The sequence below is a fragment of the Oratosquilla oratoria genome, chromosome 26, assembly GCF_046742065.1.
Source record: "Oratosquilla oratoria isolate Oo_2021 chromosome 26, ASM4674206v1, whole genome shotgun sequence".
Lineage (NCBI taxonomy): Eukaryota > Metazoa > Arthropoda > Malacostraca > Stomatopoda > Squillidae > Oratosquilla > Oratosquilla oratoria.
This window is the reverse complement of record NC_134802.1, coordinates 711,469-733,493: the sequence shown is the minus strand read 5'-3', so window position 1 is coordinate 733,493 and position 22,025 is coordinate 711,469. Positions and strand designations below refer to the sequence as shown.

Genomic DNA, 22,025 nt, shown 5'->3' with positions numbered 1-22,025 from the left:
TTCTTAATCCCACTTTAAGATCTTTCTCATCTCTTTTTGGGCATGATGGAGAGGGTGGCAAGATCTCAAAACAGGACTTATATCAACTAAAGAAAACTGTGGTACTCCCCAAGGTAGCACCACAAACACATTACACCCACTACACTACATAGCAGAACACCCACACACACCAAGAAACATTAAAACAACACCCAAAGACCTTTATCACGCACAGATACTCTCTTCTCTTCCTCCACAACCACCAAATACCAGCCTCCGGAAACATATTCATAATCATATCACTCACTGCTCCATTAACACACTGCTGCATGCCAGACCCCCTGATATCCACCCTTCTGAATCCTCTCTCCCACGAAAGGACAGAGTCCACTTGGCCAGACTGCGGTGCGGTCACCACCCAGCACTTCTAAGCTACCAGAAGAGGCTGGATGACCGCGTTGTGAACAGCTGCCCAGGATGTAACACTTCACCCCATACCATACAACACATAATGGAAGACTGCATTATACACAATCATGCACGCAAACAACACAACATACGCTCTATAAAGGATTTGTGGGAAAACCCAGTTTCGGCTATGGCATTCCTTGGGGAGATGGGACTGCTCGGACAGACAGTCTAGGGAACGACAACAACAACAACAACTAAAGAAAACTTCATCTCTTAGAATGGATAAGGCTCCTGTGTTGTACTGCCTCCTTGGTCCTAATACAGGGCAGCCATTGAGCCTGCACTGCTCACCATATGGGTTGTGATTAGGGCAGTGGTTCTTAACCTTTTTTACAGTGACTCAAAATCCTGTCCAGATCAACCATGGCAACCCATACCCTCATGAACATTTGTTTCATTTAGATTTTAAAATAATTGAGCTTCTGAAACAATTTGACTATGTCTTTACAGTGTGGTAATTGTTGTTACGGGAATGGCATTGTTTACCTTGAGCTACAGCAATTTCCCGAAAGCTTGTTTAATTTTCAATTTGGGGAATCTTTCCTGTAACTTCATACCACACTATCGTAATTTTAATTAATATATTATTAAACTCCCCTCCTTCTTTATTATTTATTTAAGCCTATGTTGTAATTTGATTAACAAATCGGGAACATTTATTTATGTATTTTATTTGGTATTTACATTATTATAGTTTTTATTTATTATTGTATTACTAATATGATTTTTTTTTTTTTTTCATCCGACCTAGATATGGATCAAAAGGTCTCCTGTCGGCATGCTCCACCTTTGTAATCCTTTGTACTTGAAGTATCAGTTGTCCCATGGCTTCAAAACCATTTTTGAAGGCTCATTACAACTCCAGCCGTACGAGACTAAGTTTTAGTCCCTGAACGCCAGACTAGCTTCAACCCTGGTATCAGTGACAAGCTTTAACCCTGTCACCAGGACAATAAAACCTCAGCAAGGATCTACAACCATCGAAGCCTCAAGCTTGTATTCAATTCTAACGATTTGTTAGAGAACTCAAACAGGTAAGTTCTCTAACGTTCGCTTTTGTGATCAATTAATTACGACAACAGTTGTGCTTATATGTTAATAATTTAAGTAGTCTAATACAGTATTAGTGCTTATAATAATATTTCTAAAAAGAATAGTTGGAGAATAACAAATCCACAAATCCTTGGTGACTCAAATTTGGGTCATGAACCAGGGACTATGTCCAGAACCACTGGACTATGGTTTCCATAGATCACCATTTCCTGGCCCCACTGTCCTATACAATTACCCAAAAATTGGGTAATTAATAGGAAGAATAAAGTTATTGTTAGATAGTTGAGGGTAAGTTTAGATAGTGACTGAATATAGAATCAGTCCCAGTTGCTACAGCACATTTAGCAGACTTCCCTGGTAGGAGCCAATTGCTGAGGGTAACACATGGTAGTGAGGCAGAAGTTAAAATGCCTCCAGGAAGCCAAGTCTGCCTTTGGCACATACATTTTTCTTTCCTTATAAAATAATTGTCCCAAGTAATTTTGCAGTATATTTTTACAAATAAAACATTTCAACATGTATAAATATATTTTATGTACAATAATTCATGTTTTACATACTACAATTTCCTGTAGCTCAACAAATAATTGTATTTTCATCAAAATAACAGTTGAACTTCTTTGATCCTCGACGTTTCTTTGGATCCTTTTTGCTGTTCTCGGGTGTCAAATTTGACATTAGACCTGTAAGAGGAAATTTAAATCATATTAGACTAACTGCAAATTCTAGTGGCAATTATCTTATTCATTTATTTTTTGGTCCTCCCATACAATACAAAAGTGAATTTAAGGAAATATAGAGGACCATACAGTTGTTGTCATTGTCATTCCCTAGACTGTTTGACTGAACAGTCCCAACTCCCTGAGGAATGTCATGGCTGAAATGGGGTTTTACCACAAATCCCTTACAGTGTGTATATTGTGTTGTTGGTGTGTGTGATTGTGTACAATGCAATATTGTGTTGTATAGCATGGGGTCAAGTGTTGCACCTTGGACAGTTATCTATGATGCAGTCATCCAGCCTCTTCTGGTAGCTTAGACGGGCTGGATGGTGGACTGTTCTTTTAGGTGAAGAAGGATTTAGAGAGAGAGATATCAGGGGGTCTGGGATGCAGCAAATTATTGTCTTCCAATGTGTTGATAAAGTAGTAAGCAATATGATTATGGATATGCTACTGGAGGCTGGTGTCTGGTGGTTGTCGAGGAAGAGAAAAGAGTACTTGCGTGTGATATAGGTATTTGGGTGTTGTTTTGAAGTTTCTTGGCATGTGTGGGCATTCTACTATGAATTATAGTGTGTGTGCTGTGTTTGTGGGGGCTGTGGCAAGTGTTTGTATGCCTCTCATGTCAAGGTAATTCTTGACTTTGAGGGCTTTCATTTCTTGGAGTAGTCAGTAAGTCTTGTATTTGTGCAGCCTGTAATTGTCTTTAGGGATTTGTTATGTATGATTTGTAGGGTGTTGTGGTGTATTTACCTAATTGTAGTATACAGGAAAGAAACAATACTCACTGGGTCCCATCCCCTATTTCCTAATTTTCTAACATACCAAGACTCGAATTCATGTACAGTTCCAACTTAATCTATACCTTTGATTTCCAATTCATACAATCTCCTCTTAGCACCCATTCCCAAATGTTTATTTCTCATTACACTTTTTAATCCCTCAAGGCATTTACTTGCTTCTCTCAATCTACATTTTACCTCCACCTCCACTCCTTCCTTTCCCACCACATTTGCCCCCATGTACCTAAAGCTATCCATTTTCTACAGTCTCCCTTAATACTTGCTTCCAATCAATATGCTGCCATCCTCTCCCCTTGTACATCTCATCACCTTACTTTTACCCACATTTATCTTCTTTTGTACGCCTTCCCAAACTGTCACTAACTTCCTCAATCCCTCCTCTAATCCTGGTACAAGTGCAGTGTTGTCAGCAAAAAACAACTGGCTTATCTCCCACTTTTCTCCATTTTCTTTAACCATCTCCAGTCCCTGGCCCTTTACACTTGCATTTATCTCTCACACCACCCACGTATAAATTGATCAGCCAAGGGAATATAACACATCCCTGGTGAAATCCCACCTTTACCTCAAACCACTCACTCTCCATTTGTAACACAAGCTCTAATACTCTCATAAAAAACTCTTTCCTGCTCTTAACAATTTTCCTCCTATCCCATATGTCTGTAATACCTCTCACAGTGCCTTCCTGTCTACCCTGTTATAAGCCTTTTCCAAATCCATAAAGGCTAAAAAACATCCTCACCTTTTCCTACGGCTTTCTCATATATCTGCCTTACCACAAAAATCTGATCCACAAAACCCCTACATGTCCTAAACCAACACTGTTCTTCACCAATCACTACCTCTGTTCTTCTCCTAATCCTCTCAATTAAAACCCTCCCATAAACCTTCCCAACTACTCTCAACAAGCTACTGCACTCACAATTGTACCTTTCCCCTTGTAAAGTGGAACTTTCCTCCTGTCCATCGGTGCTCTACCCTCTTTTAGAGAAACATTAAATCTCATCAGCCAGTCCACTATCTCTGTACCTCCATTTATTTAGACACTGCATGACACCCATCTAACCTACTCTCATTGTTTTAATAACTGCTTTCACCTCATCTTTCCTTACTTCTCCTCATTCATCACTGTCATTTTCTTAGCACTTCCCACTGCAACTACCTTTCTGTCCCTATCCTCCTTCACATTTAGCAACTCCCTAAAATACTGTGCCCATCTTCCTCTTACTGCTGTCTCTTCTATTATCCTTTCTGTATCTGCACCATTTGTCTTTTCTTCTCTACTAGATTTACCTCCCATTCTTCTCTTAATTTCCTTTCAAATTACCTTTATATTACTTTCAAAATTTTCTGTCATACTCTTACCCCATTTCACACTTGCTCTCCTCTTTACCTCCTTTATCTTATGCTTTACTTCTCTTTTCTTTGTACCTCTCATATGATTCTTTCTTCCTATTTTGTAACCAATCTGTGAATGTTTGGTTTTTCTCTTCAACAACCTTTTTTGCTTCCTCATCCCACCACTCACTACCCTTCCTTCTATTTCCCCCATCCTCCTTGATCCACACAACATTTTTGCACACCTTGTGACTCCCTCCTTGAAACATCCCCATTCCTCCTCCACTCCTAGATCTACTTTCCTTCACTCCCTCCCACTCCTTTCTCAGCTTCTTCTACAGTCGAACCTCGAAAGCCCGGACTAATTGGGGGGAAGGGTGGTCCGGTCATGCCAAACGTCCGATCATCGAAAATATCGCCCTAACACCCGTAGATTTTCATAGAGGTATACGTATAGGTAATGTATGTTATGGCATAGAAACACATAAGAATAATACTCTAACACTGTAATAATAACAATACTGTAATAATAATGCTATAATACTAATAATTCTGTAATAATAACTAATACAGGCATGTAAATGTACTGTATATACAGTGTACTGTATTGTATTTTTTATTACGTACACTGTAAATATCAGAAGGTATGCACGCGGGACAGTGGTGGCGGCCAGGGTTGCCGTGTTTTCTACACTGCTGTGTAGAATGGGAGTGTTGCCATACCAGGGCATACATTTTTCTCAGGCGTGTGCAGACTTTCATAGCAAGATACACTTGTCAAACTTTGAGAAAATGTTGGTTCTAGTTTTTTTGTTCTTGAATGTATATAAGGCCCCCATGCCCTAACATATTCAGTAAGATATAAAAACTATTTTTTTATATTATCATCGCTAATAGAAAGCTGAAACTTTAGCGTAGAATTTTTTTCTACACGGTAAAAACGTATCTTTTGGGGTATAATATTTTAGAAGTAACACAATTACCAATAAAAGTCATATTTTGATATACCATTTATTATTTGATAACTAGTTCTATGATTTTTAAACAAATATTTGATTTTTTGAATGTTTTTAACAGCCCACTGATATGTAGAAAAAATTTCCTCATGTCCTTTTGCAGTTGCCACATGCCACTAATTTACTACGTTTTGGTACAAAATTCTACGAAACGGCAGCCCTGGTGGCGGCTTGACTGGGCTGGGTTTGAGTACATGTGTACAGCCGTCGCTGCCACCTACCGGACAAATAGGGAACTTTGCTTGAAATGTCCGCCCTTTGTTCATTTCAACCGGTCATACGAGGGCCCGGGCATTTGGGGTACGGGCTTTCAAGGTTCGACTGTACTTGTTTTCTTTCTCATTTAAGCAGTTTACTCTAAACACCTCCCTACCTTCTGTCCTTTTCCTCTTTCTTCATCTATCCTCCACTCTCAACTTACACACATACATACATACATATACCAAAGGCTTTTTCCCCCTACACGGGGGGGTAGCCCCCCCCAAAAAAAAGGCATAGAACCCACTCCCACCTATTCCCATACATTCCACTCCCCTCCACCCTCATCCCTCCCTCCAATCTCGGCACCTCCTGGATGATGGGTCATCCCTGCATCCTGTCCACTGCCCTGGGTCAGAAGCAGTGTCACAAGACACACATACCAAAGGCTTTTTCCTCCTTACAAGGGAGGTGGCCAAAAAACAAAGGCATAAAAACCATTCCCATCCATTCCATCCTTAACATAATCCACCATCATCCACCCTCTTCCCTCCCTCTTATCTTGGCACCTCCTGGATGACGGGTCATCCCTGCATCTTGCCCACTGCCCTGGGTCAGAAGTAGTGTCGCAAGACACAGTACATCCACAGCAAGGCAGCTTCATCAAATCAGCGACACTCCTCCACTCTTTCCCCTCATGTAGGAAAGGAAACGACAGAGAAATTCCTTCACGATACATCAATTTATTTCTCACTCATACTCCCTACCCACTCCACCTCATGCATCACAGCATCATACATAAATTACTATTCTCCATTCACCCCTATCTTCTGCCCTCTCCTGTCCTTCCTCAACAGACATTCCCCTCTTTCCCTATACCCCTTTTTACCCCATCCATCCATCTCATCCTAGGTTGACTCATAATGTTCACTCTGCCTTCCACATCTCTTTTACTAGTCTTTCTTCACTCATTCTTTCCATGTGTCCAAACCATCCCAATACTCTTTCATCAACCCTATCTCCCAACTACCTTTCCACCCCTGTTCTCCTCCTCACCTCCTCATTTCTCACTCTATCCAGCCTAGTAACCCCTATCATACTTCTCAGGCACCTCATAGATATAGAAACAATGAGGAACCGTTGAAACTAGACTTAATATTAACTTCTGAACCAGATATCATGAACAAAATGGAGTATAAAACACCAATTGGAAAGAGTGAGCATATACTAATAGAGTTTGAATTAAAAGAACAAAACAATGTAGGAAGGAATGATAAACATAGAGAAGGAAGATTAATGTACAACAAAATGGATTTAGTAAAACTAAGAAAAAAATTCCAAAACACAAATTGGGATAAATTCTCCAAACAGGAAACAAAGATGGAAGACAAATGGAACATATTCAAAGAAAAGTACAAGGAATTGATAAATATGTACCAAAGAAAAAGCAAAAAGATATTTATATAAAGTATTGGTATTACAAAAGGTGCAGTGAGGATAAAGACAGATGAGACAAAGCCTGGAAAAGATGGAAAAGCGACAAAAAAACTCCAAATGGCAAACATATACAGACGCTCCTCTACTTACGTTCATTCGTTTTACGTTTTTTTAATTTTACGTTTGAACTGACTGTAAAAAAAAAAAAAAAAAAAAAAAAAAGTGAATTTTTTAGTTTAGCGCGCGCTCCGTAGTTCAAACGATACTTACGCATGACGCTGCGTCCATTGTTTACATGGCACAAACGACAGACTGAACGTGCCTTGCCTCCTCCTCCCCCTCCTCCTCCACCATCTCAATTTATGTTGCTTGAATTTAATTTATTTGAAATTAATGTTATTATTTTACAATGTTATGTGTATAATTAATTATTTAGGGGTGTTTTATAAGATACGGTAATAGAATTTACGGATGTATAGTACAGTAACAACTTACGTTCATTTTCAACTTACGTTCGGCCGTTCAGAACGTAACTAAAACGTAAGTTGAGGAGCGTCTGTATAAAACTTAGGAACGAATATGTGAATATACGAAGGAGAGAAAAAAGAAACTATGAAAAAGATATTGTAGACAAATGTAAGGATCAACCTAAACTCTTTTACAGATATGTAAATGATAAATTAAAACACAAACACAAAATTGTAAAACTGTGTGAAGGAGATAAAGAATATATAGATGACACAGAAATGGCAGAAGTTATGATCTGACATTTCAGGTCTGTTTTTACAATTGAGAGCTCACAAACTTGGGAAGATGGACAACGAGAAAGACCCCCTAAAATGAAAGAAATAAAGATAACACAGAAAGAAATAAGAGACCAAATAAAAAACCAAGATGTTAGGAAATTGCATGGATCAGATGGAAATGCAAATTGGATACTGAAAGAGTGTATAGACGAACTGATGGACAAATTATACAAGATAATACATTTTCACTCAAAGAAGGAAAGGTACCGCAAGATTGGAAAGATGCAAACATAGTACCAATATATAAAAGAGGAAACAAAGAAGATCCTACAAACTTCAGACAGGTATCCCTTACAAGCACAGTAGCAAAAATATGCGAAGATGGATCAAACCCTTTGAAGAGAATAAAATATTAAGCCCTAAACAATTTGGCTTTAGAAGTGGAAGATCATGTACCACAAACTTGATATGTTTTTACTCGAGATTAATTGAGATAATACAAGAAAGAGATGGCTGGGCAGATTCTGCATTCTTGGACTTGCAGAAGGCTTTTGACAAAGTACCACATAAAAAGTTAATAAGAAAAATTAAAATAATAGGAGGAATACAAGGTAAGCTACTGGAATGGATGAAGGATTTCCTAAGTGGGAGAAAAATTAGAGTGGTACTTAGAGACAAAAATTCGAACTGGGAAGATATGATAAGTGGCTCCTGCAAGGCTCTGTATTGGCTTCTTTAATGTTTGCCATAAGGGGGACAAGTGTGAGTGTAGTAGTTCCAGGGGGATCAGCTTGTTGAGTGTAGTTGGGAAGGCTTATGGGAGGGTCTTGACTGAGAGGATTAGGAGAGGAAGAGAGGGAGTAATTAGTGAGGAACAGTGTGGTTTTAGGATGGGTAGGGGATGTGTAGATCAGATTTTTGTGGTAAGACAGATATGTGAGAGAGCTATAGGAAAAGGTAAGGATTTTTTGGGGCTTTTATGGATCTGGAAAAGGCTTATGACAGGGTAGACAGGAAGGCACTGTGGGAGGTACTACAGATATATGGGATAGGAGGAAAGCTGTTAAGAGCAGTCAAGAGTTTTTATGAGAGTAGTAGAGCTTGCGTTAGGATTAGAAATGGAGAGAGTGAATGGTTTGAGGTAAAGGTGGGATTTCGTCAGGGATGTGTTATGTCGCCCTGGCTGTTCAATCTTTACATGGATGGGGTGGTGTGAGAGGTGAATGCAAGGGTAGTGGGTCAGGGGTTGGAGATGATTAAAGAAAATGGAGAGAAGTGGGAGGTGAGCCAGCTGTTGTTTGCCGACGACACTGCGCTTGAAGCAGGATCAGAGGAGGGATTGAGGAAGTTAGTGACAGAGTTTGAGAAGGTGTGTGAAAGAAGGAAACTGAAGATAAATATGGGTAAAAGGGGAGAGAGTGACAGTAGGCTGGAAGTGAGCATTAATGGTGAGAAACTGGAGGAAGTGGATAGTTTCAGATACCTGGGTGTGAATGTGACAGGAAAGGAAGGAGTGGGGGGTGGAGGTGGAATGTAGATTGAGAGAAGTAAATGCCTTGGTGGATTAAAGTGTAATGAGAAATAGACATCTGGGAATGGATGCTAAGAGGAGGTTATATGAAGGAGTGATTGTGCCAACAGCAATGTACGGGGCAGAAACATGGAACATGAGAGAGGAAGAGAGGAGTTTAAATGTGTTTGAGATGAAATGTCTGAGAAGTATGATAGGGGTTACTAGGCTAGATAGTGAGAAATGAGGAGGTGAGGAGGAGAACAGGGGTGGAAAAGGAGCTGGGAGATAGGGTTGATGAAAGGGTATTAGGATGGTTTGGACACATGGAAAGAATGAGTGAAGAAAGATTAGTAAGAGAAGGTGGAAGGCGGAGGTGGAAGGAGTGAATATGAGGGGGCGTCCTAGGATGAGATGGATGGATGGGGTGGAAGGGGCATTACAAAAGAGAGGAATGTCTGTAGAGGAAGGATGGGAGAGGACAGAAGATAGGGGTGAATGGAGAAGGGTTGTGTTTAGATGAGGCTGTGATGTGTGAGGCGGAGTGGGTGGGGGATGGGGGGTGAGGAAGTATGTATGAGAAAAATATGATGCAGCCCGAAGGGATTTCTCCCTGTCTTCTCCTTCCCTGCATAAGGGGACGGAGGGGGGGGTCACCGAATTTATGAACCGGCCTTGCTGTGGATGTGCTGTGTCTTGCGACACTGCTTCTGACCCAGGGCAGTGGACAGGATGCAGGGATGACCCGTCATCCAGGAGGTGCCAGGATAGGAGGGAGGGTGGAGGGGAGTGGAATATATGGGATATGAAGTGGATGGGAGTGATTTCTATGCCTTTTTCTTTTTGGCTAACCCCCCATATAAGGGGGAAAAAGCCTTTGGTATATGTATGTATATATATATATAAATGATATGGATGAGGGAGTGAAGTGTTACATGAACTTCTTTGCTGACAATGCCAAATTACTCAAGAGAGTAAGCACAGAAGAAGATTGCAGATTGCTACAAGAAGACCTGGACAAAATATGGGAATAAAGTCAGGGGTGTGAAATGAGCTTTAACATCAAGAAATGTAGTATAATGGAACTTGGAAAAAGCAAAAATAGAATATTGGGTCAATATAAAATTGGTAACAAGTCAAAAAAGTCGACTTAGAAAAGGATCTAGTAGTGATTATCTCAAGTGACTTGACAACTGATAAACATGTCAATAAATTAGTTGGAGAGACTTTTAACTTATAAAGATCAATGAAAGTGGCCTTCAATTACATGGATGAAAAAATGGTAAAGAAAATAGTGGTTGCACTAATAAGACGTAAACTAAAATATGCTGCTACACTATGGGCACCTAGCCAAAAAAAAAAAAAAAAAAATAGAAAGAATTCAAAGAGCAGTGACAAAAATGGCACCTACACTATCAAATTTGACATACAAACAAAGATTGGAGAAATTACATCTATCAACACTGGAACAGAGAAGAGAAAGAGGTGATTTGTTGACCATTTACAGAATTATGAAAGGGATGGAAATTCTTGATAGAGGTGACTTTTTAAAATGGGACAGAAGAGAAACAAGAGGACATGAAAAGAAGCTAAAGAAGGACAGTTACAGAAGAGATTTGAAAAAGAATAGCTTCCCACATGGAGTGATTGATGTCTGGAACAAACTAAATGGAGAAACAGTGAGTGCCAAAACTATACAAGATTTTAAGAATAAACTGGATGCAGAGAGATATGAAAACAGGTCACTATGAGCATAGCTCTCGTCCCGTAAAATACAACTAGGTAAATACATTCAAACTCCTCCTCTCTTATGTTCCATGTTTCTGCCCCATACAGTGCTGTCAGCACAATCACTCCTTCATACAATCTCCTCTTAGCATCCATTCCCAAATGTCTATTTCTCATTACACTTTTTAATCCATTAAGGCATTTACTTGCTTCTCTCAATCTACATTCTACCTCTACCTCCACCTCCACTCCTCCCTTTCCTGCTATATTCACACCCAAGTATCCTAAACTCTCCACTTCCTCCAGTCTCTCTCCTTTGATACTCACTTCCAGTCTGCTGCCACTTTTTCCTTTTGTACATCTCATGTGGATGAAGGTGAAACTGGGAAAGGAGATGTGGGTCTTTGTAAGTGCATATGGGCCTGGCAGTGAGAAGAGTGTAGAAGAAAGGGAGGCCTTTTGGATAGATTTAAATCAGTGCATAGAAGATTTAGGGAGAAATGTCAATGTAATAGCACTGGGAGACCTTAATGCTAGGGTAGGAAATGGTCCAATTGATGGAGTGGTTGGGAAATGTGGAGTTCCAGGAAAGAATCGTAGTGGAGAGTTGATGGTGGAAATGTGTTTAGAAAAAGAGTTGATGATAGCAAATACAGTGTTTTGGAAGAAAGTCAAGCATAAGTACACATGGGAGAGGGGGGTGGAGGGAAGGGTGGTAGATAGAGCGCTAATGGATTATGTAGTGGTAAAGAGGATTATGATAGGAAGAGTTAAGGATGTACATGTGCTAAGGGGAGAGGGTGGAGGAATATCAGATCATTTTTTGGTGGAAGGTAAGTTGAGAGTGGAGGATAGATGGAGAAAGAGGAAAGGGACAAAAGGTAGGGAGGTGCTTAGAGTGAACTCTTTAAATGAAAAGGAAAAGGAGAAGGAGTACAAGAAGAAGCTGAAGGAGGAGTGGGAGGGAGTGAAGGATAGAGTAGAGCTAGGTGTGGAGGAATGGGGATAGTTCAAGGAGGGTGTCACAAAGTGTGCAAGGATGGTGTGTGGAACAAGAAGGACAGGAGGAAATAGAAGGAAGGGTAGTGAATGGTGGGATGAGGAAACAAAGAAGGTTGTAGAAGAGAAGTGAGCTTTCACAGATTGGTTACAAAATAGCACGAGGGAGTCATATGAGAGGTACAAAGAAAAGAAGAGAGAAGTAAAGCAAAAGGTAAAGGAGGCAAAGAGAAGAGCAGACGTGAAATGGGGTAAGAGTATGACAGAAAATTTTGAAAGTAACAAAAAGATGTTTTGGAAAGAAATTAAGAGAGGAAGAGGAGGCGAATCAAGTAGAGAAGAAAAGGTAAAAGGTGCAGATGGAGAGATGATAATGGAAGAAAAGGCAGTAAGGGGAAGATGGGCAGAATATTTTAGGGAGTTGCTAAATGTGAAGGAGGATAGGGAGGGAAAGATAGCTGCAGTGGGAAATGCTAAGAAAATGACCGTGATGAGTGAGGAAAATGGAGGAGAAATAAGGAAGGATGAAGTGAAGGCAGTTGTTAACCCCTTCCATACGGTGCCGCACATGTAGGCGTCATGAGGAGCAAGTGGATTCGCGACTATATCGGCGTCTTGATTATATTTATTGTAGTCGCCCCTGTGTTTTTACATTCTCCCTAATCTGCTCTTAATCCCATTTCTCTGTGGTTTTCAAAAATCACGGGTGAAAGAGAGAACGATCGATATAAGCGGTGACTATTTTTTATGATGCGAGTATTATTACGACACATCGTACGGCTGGCATCGGCTGCTGCCCGTGAGATTTAAGGCCCGTACTGAGGAGGTTAAGATGATGAAACCAGGTAAGGCACCTGGTCTGGATGGATGCCATGCAGAATGTCTAAAAAATGGAGGTACATTGATGGTGGACTGGCTGGTGAGGTTATTTAATGTTTGCTGGAGAGAGGGTAGAGTGCCGGAGGACTGGAGGAGTGCCTGTATAGTTCCTCTTTACAAGGGAAAAAGGGACAAGTGTGAATGCAGTAGTTTCAGAGGGATTAGATTGTTAAGTGTAGTTGGGAAGGCTTATGGGAGGATCTTGACTAAGAGGATTAGGAAAGAAACAGAGGGAGTAATTGGTGAGGAACAGTGTGGATTTAGGACAGGTAGAGGTTGTGTAGATCAGATTTTTGTGGTAAGACAGATATGAGGAGCCGCATGCTGTAGGGGCTCAAGCGCCAGTTCCCGCGATTTCAGGTTTTTGCATGTTCTGGGTGCTCCATCTCTTCTAGATCATGGGGCAATAGACTGGGATAGGATTCTCTACCTTATTCCCACTGTATCGAGGGGTTAGAGTTGCATACTGAAGGGAGAGTGAGGTAGACGTGCATGAGGGGCCGGACGACATCCTCGATTACTAATCCCCCCTCCCTTATTCAAGTTACGTGGGCACATCTTCCCTGGAATGGTGAGTGTGACTAATATTGTGTGAATTTCATGTATTTATTGCGATTTCTCTCTGTCTGGTAAAAAAAAAAGTAAAAAGAAAAAAAAAAACGTAATTTAAAAAAATCATTAAAATAATTACAATGGATAATGAAATTCATACTATATTACATATTTTATACATGTATTTACCTTCCATTTTGAATGTTTATTTACATGCCACACATATTGGGAATATTGGGAATCGTACATAGGTGTGCATAAATTTGCATATTTCAATAATAATATGCAACAAAAAAATAATGAAAAACACATAGCAAAAAAGATCTGATCGAAAGCTTTCAAATGATATATTACAGTTTGATTTTTACGCGTAAATAATGTCCGTAATATGTACCCATACTTTAATGCTTAATTACTCGGAATTCCTAATTTGGCGCTTGAGCCCCTACAGCACGCGGCTCCTCATATGTGATAAAGCTATAGGAAAGGGGAAGGATTTTTTTTGGGGCCTTTATGGACCTGAAAAAGGCTTATGACTGGGTAGACAGAAAGGCAGTGTGGGAGGTTTTGCAGATATACAGGATAGGAGGAAAGCTTCTGGGAGCTGTCAAGAGTTTTTATGAGAGTAGTAGAGCTTGTGTCAGGATTAGAAATGGAGAGAGTGAGTGGTTCGAGGTAAAGGTGGGACTTCATCAAGGATGCGTTATGTTGCCCTGGCTGTTCAACTTATACATGGATGGGGTAGTGCGAGAGGTAAATGCAAGGGTAGTGGGTCAGGGATTGGAGATGGTTAAAGAAAATGGAGAAAAATGGGAGGTGAGTCAGCTGTTGTTTGCGGACAACACTGCACTTGTGGCAGGATCGGAGGAGGGATTGAGGAAGTTGGTGACAGAGTTTGGGAGAGTGTGTGATAGAAGAAAGCTGAAGATAAATGTGGGTAAAAGTAAGGTGATGAGATATACAAGGGGTGAAAGTGGCAGTAGACTGGAAGTAAGCATTAAGGGAGAGCAACTGGAGGAAGTGGATAGTTTTAGATACCGTATTTTCCGGCGTATAGTGCGCGACTTTTTTCCATTGGAAGGGCCTAAAAATGGGGGGTGCGCGTTATCCGGTGGTGCGCATTATCTACGACCTACGATAAAAATTCTGCGGCTGTGTGTGTAATTTTTTTCACAACAACGTGACGATGTTGGCCGTCACAAAGTCGGGAGGCACACTTCTCCGTGACGTTCCGTGAGAACAAGAAGAACAGCCATGGTGACATGAAAGAATACGACAGCATGGGCTACCGTATATAAATATTTGGTATAGGTAGGTATCTATCGAATCTTATTTTTCATGTTTAAATAGGCCTAAACACCATGAAACATGATCAATATTCATGATATTTGCCCATGTTCACAGCATCCTACTTTTAATTTTTATGTTGGCTTTGTTGCTTCACTTTAGGTATGGTACAAATTCCGTTGCGGCCGTTCATAAACTCGTGTCAAACACCTGACTACAACACCCTCTTTCGGGAGTTATATTAACTAACCGTCACCTCAATGAGAGACTGTCCTATTTCACCATTGTCATTGCAGGTTCAAAGCTAAAACGAAACAGTCTGTAGTTTGTTTCAGTATTAAATAAAAAATGGTAAAGACGAATTATTTCCTCAAGATATAAAATGAACATTTTCTGTAAAAATCCCGAAATTTTTCTGTATATTTTACTTTCAATAAACTTTTTTTTAGATCATATTTCCTACAAACTATTTAAGCTACAAAGTAATAAGGGACCAACGCACAACATGAGTCATATACCAGTACATGTAGTTCCGACTTTTTCTTAGTTGTGTCCTGATTGATGCCTAAACTGACACTTAACCCCTTCCATACGGTGCCGCACACGTAGGCATCATGGGGAGCGAGTGTATTCGCGAGGCTGCCATATCGGCGTCTTGATTATATTTATTGTAGTCGCCCCTCCATAATGACATTCTTTCTAATTCTTTTGTAATCGCATTTTCTATGGTTATCAAAATTCACGGGTGAAGAGAGAACGATCGATATAAGCGGTGACTATATTTTATGATGCGAGTATTATTACGACACGTCGTACGGCTAGCATTGGCTGCTGCCACCGAGATCTAAGTCCATGACGCCTACGTGTGCGGCACCGTATGGAAGGGGTTAATTTAGTGACAAATCAACAGATTTCCCAGTGGTGGCTCTAGCCAATGAAAAATACTTCTCCATGTAACCTCGTTCACATGATATAAATACCGAGGTAAAACTGCGTTATAGACAAATGCGATCGGGCATGCACGTTATACGTCGGTGCGCGCTATCTGTGTACTGAGATAACGAAGTGTATAGGTGCGCATTATAACCCGATGCGCATTTTAAGCCAGAAAATACGGTACTTGGGTGCAAATGTGGCAGGATGTGGAGTGAAGGTGGAGGTAGAATGTAGATTGAGAGAAGTGAGTAAATGCCTTGGTGGATAAAAAAATGTAATGAGGAATAGACATTTGGGAATGGATGCTAAGAGGAGCCTATATGAAGGAGTGATTGTGCCAACAGCACTGTATGGGGCAGAAACATGGAACATAAGAGAGGAAGAGAGAAGGAGTTTGAATGTGTTTGAGATGAGGTGTTTGAGAAGTATGATGGGGGTTACTAGGCTGGATAGAGTGAGAAATGAGGAGGTGAGGAGGAGAACAGGGGTGGAAAGGGGGTTGGGAGGTAGGGTTGATGAAAGAATATTAGGATGGTTTGGACACATGGAAAGAATGAGTGAAGAAAGACTAGTAAAAGAGGCATGGAAAGCAAATGTGGAGGGAGTGAACATGAAGGGATGTCCTAGGATGAGGTGGATGGATGGGGTGAAGGGGGCTTTGGGGAAGAGGGGAATGTCTGTTGAGGAAGGACAGGAGAGGACAGAAGACAGGGGTGAATGGAGAATGGTTGTATATGGATGATGTTGTGATGCATGAGGTGGAATGGGCAGGGGGATGGGGGGTGAGGTAGTATGTGTGAGCAATTTTTGACGCAGCCCGAAGGGATTTCTCCCCGTCTTCTTTATGCATGGGGGGACGGAGAGGGGGGTCGCCAATTTAATGAAGCTGCCTTGCTGTGGATGTGCTGTGTCTTGCGACACTGCTTCTGACCCAGGGCAGTGGACAAGGTGCAGGGATGACCCGTCATCCAGGAGGTGCTAAGATGAGAGGGAGGGTGGAGGGGTGTGGAGTGTATTCAGGGATGGAATGGGTGGGAGTGATTGTATGCCTTTTCCTTTTTGGCTACCTCCCTTGTAAGGGCGAAAAAGCCTTGGTATATGTATGTATGTACTTTCAAAATTTTCCATTATACTCTTACCCCATTTTACATCTGCTCTCCTCTTTGCCTCCTTTATTTTATGCTTTACTTTTCGATTCCTTTGTACCTCTCATATGATTCCCTCATCCTATTTTGTAACTAACCTGTGAAAGCTCACTTCTTCTCTTCTACAACCTTCTTTGTTTCCCCATCCCATCACTCACTACCCTTCCTTCTATTTCCTCTCATCCTCCTTGTTCCACACACCATCTTTGCACACCTTGTGAACCATTCCCATTCCTCCTCAACAACTAGTTCTACTTCTCTCTCAGCTTCTTCTTGTACTCCTCCTTTTCCTTTCTTCCATAAAGGTGGAAGACATAAATATGGAAAAGGCAAAAATCTGAGTGATGGCAGGGCTGAAGCAATTCACCTAATGATCAGTACTAGAGGGCACAATAATAGACTTGATGGTGATATATGTTCCCCCCAAGACAAGAGCTTAAAAAAAAGTAGTAACATAGTCCTTACTGGATATATATTTTAATTAAAGTGAGGTCAATTGGAAGGAATGGAAAGCAAATGGCAGAGCAGATTCTTGGGGAAATATTCTATTGAGTATAGCAATGGAGAACATAACATCCCAGTGGTTAAAGGAAGTGACCCAGGTAAAATATTACATTCCCACAAGATCAGATGTTACTAACTAAAGAGCCAGACCTCATCAGCTCCTTGAACTACTTTTGCCCAATAGGAAAAAGTGACCATGTTAGAGTTGAATTTCACCTGAAGGATAAAGAAAGAGGCAAGGAATTAATCACACAGGCAAGGGAGACTAACTTTTTGGAAAACAGATTACTTAGAGTTGAAAAAATTCTTTGGAGAAACAAATGGAGGAATTCATGAATACCACAGGAATAAGGTGGAAATGGGAAATCTTTCTTGATATTGACAACCTAGGAGTGAATAAACATGTGCCAAAGATTAGAGAAAGAAGCAAAAATAGGATTGGTTTAATAAAAAGTGTGAGATTGCAAAAAAGGCCAGGAATATGGGTTGGGAAAATGGAGAAAGAAATGGAGAAGAAAAAAAAAAAAAAAAGCTAGGAATGACTATATCAGAATTCGCAGGGAGGAAGAAAGCAAATTTGAAAGAGGTGCATTAGAAAAATGCAAAGACAAAACAAAACTGTTTTACAGGTCATAAATGGTAAATTGAGATGGAAAAAATCACCATGTGTAGATGATGAGGTCTTTGAAGAGGCCTCAGCTCAGGCAGAAAAAATGAAGGTTTTCAATTGGTCTTCACAAAAGAGTGCAAATTTTAGGAGAAAAGTGAAGGGAGCAAAAAACCTATGCATTTATTTATCTTATTTATCATTATTCATATTATTATGATTTTCATTTTATTTTTGTTATCATTATCTTTTTCTTTCATATCCGACCTAGTTATGGACCAAAAGGTATCCTGTCGGCATGCTCCACCTTTGTAATGCTTTGTAAAACCAGGTTTAGCAGGTATAAATGTATGAGTGAGAGAAGTGCTCAATCTCCTGGGATCTTTGGATGTGACAAAAACTTCAGGACCTGACAGGCTCTTAAACTGGATACTTAAAGAATATAGGGAACAACTAACAGACAAGATTCACAGTCTTATTACATGTTCATTGAAAGAAGCCATTGTGACACTTGATTGGAAAAGAGCAAATATAGTGCCAATTCACAAAAGTGGAAACAAAGAAACACCACAAAATCATAGGCCAGTATCACTAACCAGCACAATAGTGAAATTATGTGAAAGGATTGTAAAAGATTGGTGGACCAAATATCTTGAAAAGATGAACATTCTGACAAAAGTCACTTTGGCTTCAGATCTGGAAGGTCATGTGTAAAACTTTTTAATTTTTACTTGAGAGTGATTGATGTGTTGCGTGTACCTGGACCTAGAGAAGGCATTTAATAAAGTACCTCATAGTCTGCTTATGTGGAAATTGGAGCATGTTGGAGACTGAGAGGCAAACTACTAGAATGGATGAAAAACTTTTTGAAGGAAAGATATATGAGGACAGTAGTACGGGACAAGATGGAGAGATGGAGAGAAATAATGGACATTTCCACAAGGTTCAGTGCTTCTAACAATAATGTTTCTTGTCTATGTTAATGACATGATGGAAGGAACAACAAGCTATGCCAACATGTTTGCAGATAATACAAAAATCATAAGAGTGAAAGATGAGTAGGATGGTAGAATATTACAAAAAGATCTAGACACTATTTTTTCATGGAGCCAAGAATGGGAAATGAAGTTCAATACAAAAAAATGCAAAGTACTAGAAATGGGCAATAGTGGCAAAAGGCCATCCTTAAACTATTAATTGAGAAACAAACCCATTACAAAAGCAAAAGAGGAGACAGACTTGGGGGTATTGATAAAAGACAACCTGTCATCTGACAGACATATCAGCAGGTTTGTGGGAGAGACATATGGACTACTGCAGAAGACTAAAGTGTTGCATTATACGGATGAAGATAATGAAAAAACTTACTGAAACACTGATACGTCCAAGATAGGAGTATGTGTCAGTATCATAGTCCCCACACAGAATGGAGGACATGGTCATGATATGTTCACCCAGTACAAAAAAGAATACAAGAAAATTAGAAAGAATACAAAGAGCAACAACAAAGATGGCCCCAACACTTTCAAACATGACATATGAACAAAGACTTGCTGAACTGGAATTGTCAACCCTGGAACAAAGAAGGGAATGAGAGGACCTACTAACCATCTACATTATTATGAAAGGAAAGAATGCCTTGATAGAGAGGACTTATTAAAGTGGGACAGGAAAAACAAGGGGACATGCAATGAAACTCAAAAAGGATAATTACAGAAGACACCTGAAAAAGAACAGCTTCCCACACAGAGTGATAGATATATGGAACAAACTGGATGAAAAAATAGTATGTGCAAACACAATACAAGAATTTAAGAACAAACTTGATCTTGCGAGATACAAAAATGGGTCAACATGAGCATAGCTCCCCTTCCCATATAATACAACTAAGTAAATACAGGCAAGATTGAGAGAATACCAAGGGCAGCAACCAAACTGGTTCCCAGCCTGGCAGATAAACCATATGAGGAAAGACTAAAAATACTGGTTCTACCAACTTTGAAAGATCGAAAAGAGGTGACATAAAGTGTTCAAATCATTAAACGGGATAGAATTAATTAATAGAAGATCTCCTGATTAAAAATTGGAGGGCTTTCAGAGCTCATGGATGTAAATTAAGAAAGACTACATGTTGAATGAGAAGAAATACAATTTTCCATATAGATGTAATGTGGAATAGCTTGGGTAATACAGCACAAGTTCAAACAATACACGAGTTTAAATCTAAATATGATAATTGGAGATAAAAAAAATATATATATAGCCGTCTCATTCAATTATTTTGCTATGAGCATACTGATGTCCTTAACCCCTTCCATACGGTGCCGCATACGTAGGCGGCATGAGGAGCAAGTGGATACGCGAGGCTGCCATATCGGCGTCTTGATTATATTTATTGTAGTTGCCCCTCTGTAATGACATACTCTCTAAACTGTCTTCATCACATTTTCTATGGTTATCAAAATTCATGGGTGAAAGAGAGAACGATCGATATAAGCGGTGACTATATTTTATGATGCGAGTATTATTACGACACATCGTATGTCTGGCAGCTAATGCTGCCCGCGAGATTTTGGTCCGTACTGAAGAGGTTAACAGCTTGAAATACTCCATCCATTTTCTCACAGTCTTCTCTTCCTTCAACAAATATCCATCTGCTCCCTTTATCTTCTTCTCTACCAGACTCACTTCTTAGTATCCTTGTAATTTCCTCCATTTTTTTTTTCTATTTTTTATCATTATTTTTTTTATCTATTTATTTCAATTTTTTATTTGATGAGTGAGGAAAATGGAGGAGAAATAGGGAATGGATGAAGTGAAAGCAGCTATTAAAATAATGAGAGCAGGTAAGGCACCAGGGTTGGATGGATGCCATGCAGAATGTCTGAAGAAAGGAGGTACAGTTATGGTGGACTGGCTGGTGAGATTATTTAATGTTTGTTTAAGAGAGGGTAGAGTGCTGGAGGACTGCCTGTATAGTTCTGCTTAACAAAGGAAAGGGGGACAAGTGTGAGTGTAGTAGTTACAGAAGGATCAGCTTGTTGAGTGTAGTTGGGAAGGCTTATGGGAGGGTCTTGATTGAGAGGATTAGGAGAGGAAGAGAGGGAGTAATTGGTGAGGAACAGTGTGGTTTTAGGACAGGTAGGGGATTTGTAGAACAGATTTTTGTGGTAAGACAGATATGTGAGAAAGCTATATGAAAAGGTAAGGATGTTTTTTTGGCTTTTATGGATCTGGAAAAGGCTTATGACAGGGTAGACAGGAAGGCACTGTGGGAGGTACTACAGATATATGGGATAGGAGGAAAGCTGTTAAGAGCCGTCAAGAGTTTTTACGAGAGTAGTAGAGCTTGCGTTAGGATTAGAAATGGAGAGAGTGAATGGTTTGACGTATAGGTGGGACTTCGTCAGGGGTGTGTTATGTCGCCCTGGCTGTTCAATCTTTACATGGATGGGGTGGTGTGAGAGGTGAATGCAAGGGTAGTGGGTCAGGGGTTGAAGATGATTAAAGAAAATGGAGAAAAGTGGGAGGTGAGCCAGCTATTGTTTGCTGACGACACTGCGCTTGTAGCAGGATCAGAGGAGGGATTGAGGAAGTTAGTGACAGAGTTTGAGGTGTGTGAAAGAAGGAAGCTGAAGATAAATGTGGGTAAAAGTAAGGTGATGAGATGTACAAGGCGAAAGAGTGACAGTAGGCTGGAAGTGAGCATTAAGGGTGAGAAACTGGAGGAAGTGGATAGTTTCAGATACTTGGGTGCAAATGTGACAGGAAAGGGAGGAGTGGGGGTGGAGGTAGAATGTAGATTGAGAGAAGCGAGTAAATGCATTGGTGGATTAAAAAGTGTAATGAGAAATAGACATCTGGGAATGGATGCTAAGAGGAGGTTATATGAAGGAGTGATTGTGCCAACTGCCTTCCATACCTCTTTTACTAGTCTTTCATCACTCATTCTTTCCATGTGTCCAAACCATCCTAATATTCTTTCATCAACCCTATCTCCCAGCTCCGTTTCCACCCCTCTTCTCCTCCTCACCTCCTCATTTCTCACTCTATCCAGCCTAGTAACCCCCATCATACTTCTCAGACACCTCATCTCAAACACATTCAAACTCCTT

The 22,025-nt window shown here is 40.3% G+C and overlaps 1 protein-coding gene across 2 annotated transcripts in view; it reads right to left on the bottom strand.

The window, feature by feature from the left end:
* Window positions 1-2,018: 2,018 nt before the first annotated feature.
* Window positions 2,019-22,025, bottom strand: part of mRpS18A (mitochondrial ribosomal protein S18A) — a 71,360-nt gene continuing 51,353 nt past the window's right edge. Inside the window, exons 4-5 of one of the 2 annotated variants that reach the window (XR_012967631.1) lie at window positions 13,310-17,519; window positions 2,019-2,186 (exon numbers count right to left, since the gene is read on the bottom strand). Coding sequence is in view for 1 of the 2 variants with exons in the window: in XM_076209244.1 (XP_076065359.1) it covers window positions 2,080-2,186 (107 nt within the window). In the remaining variant the exon portion in view is untranslated. The remainder of the gene's footprint in view (window positions 2,187-13,309; window positions 17,520-22,025) is intronic. The other variant, XM_076209244.1, reaches the window with a different exon arrangement.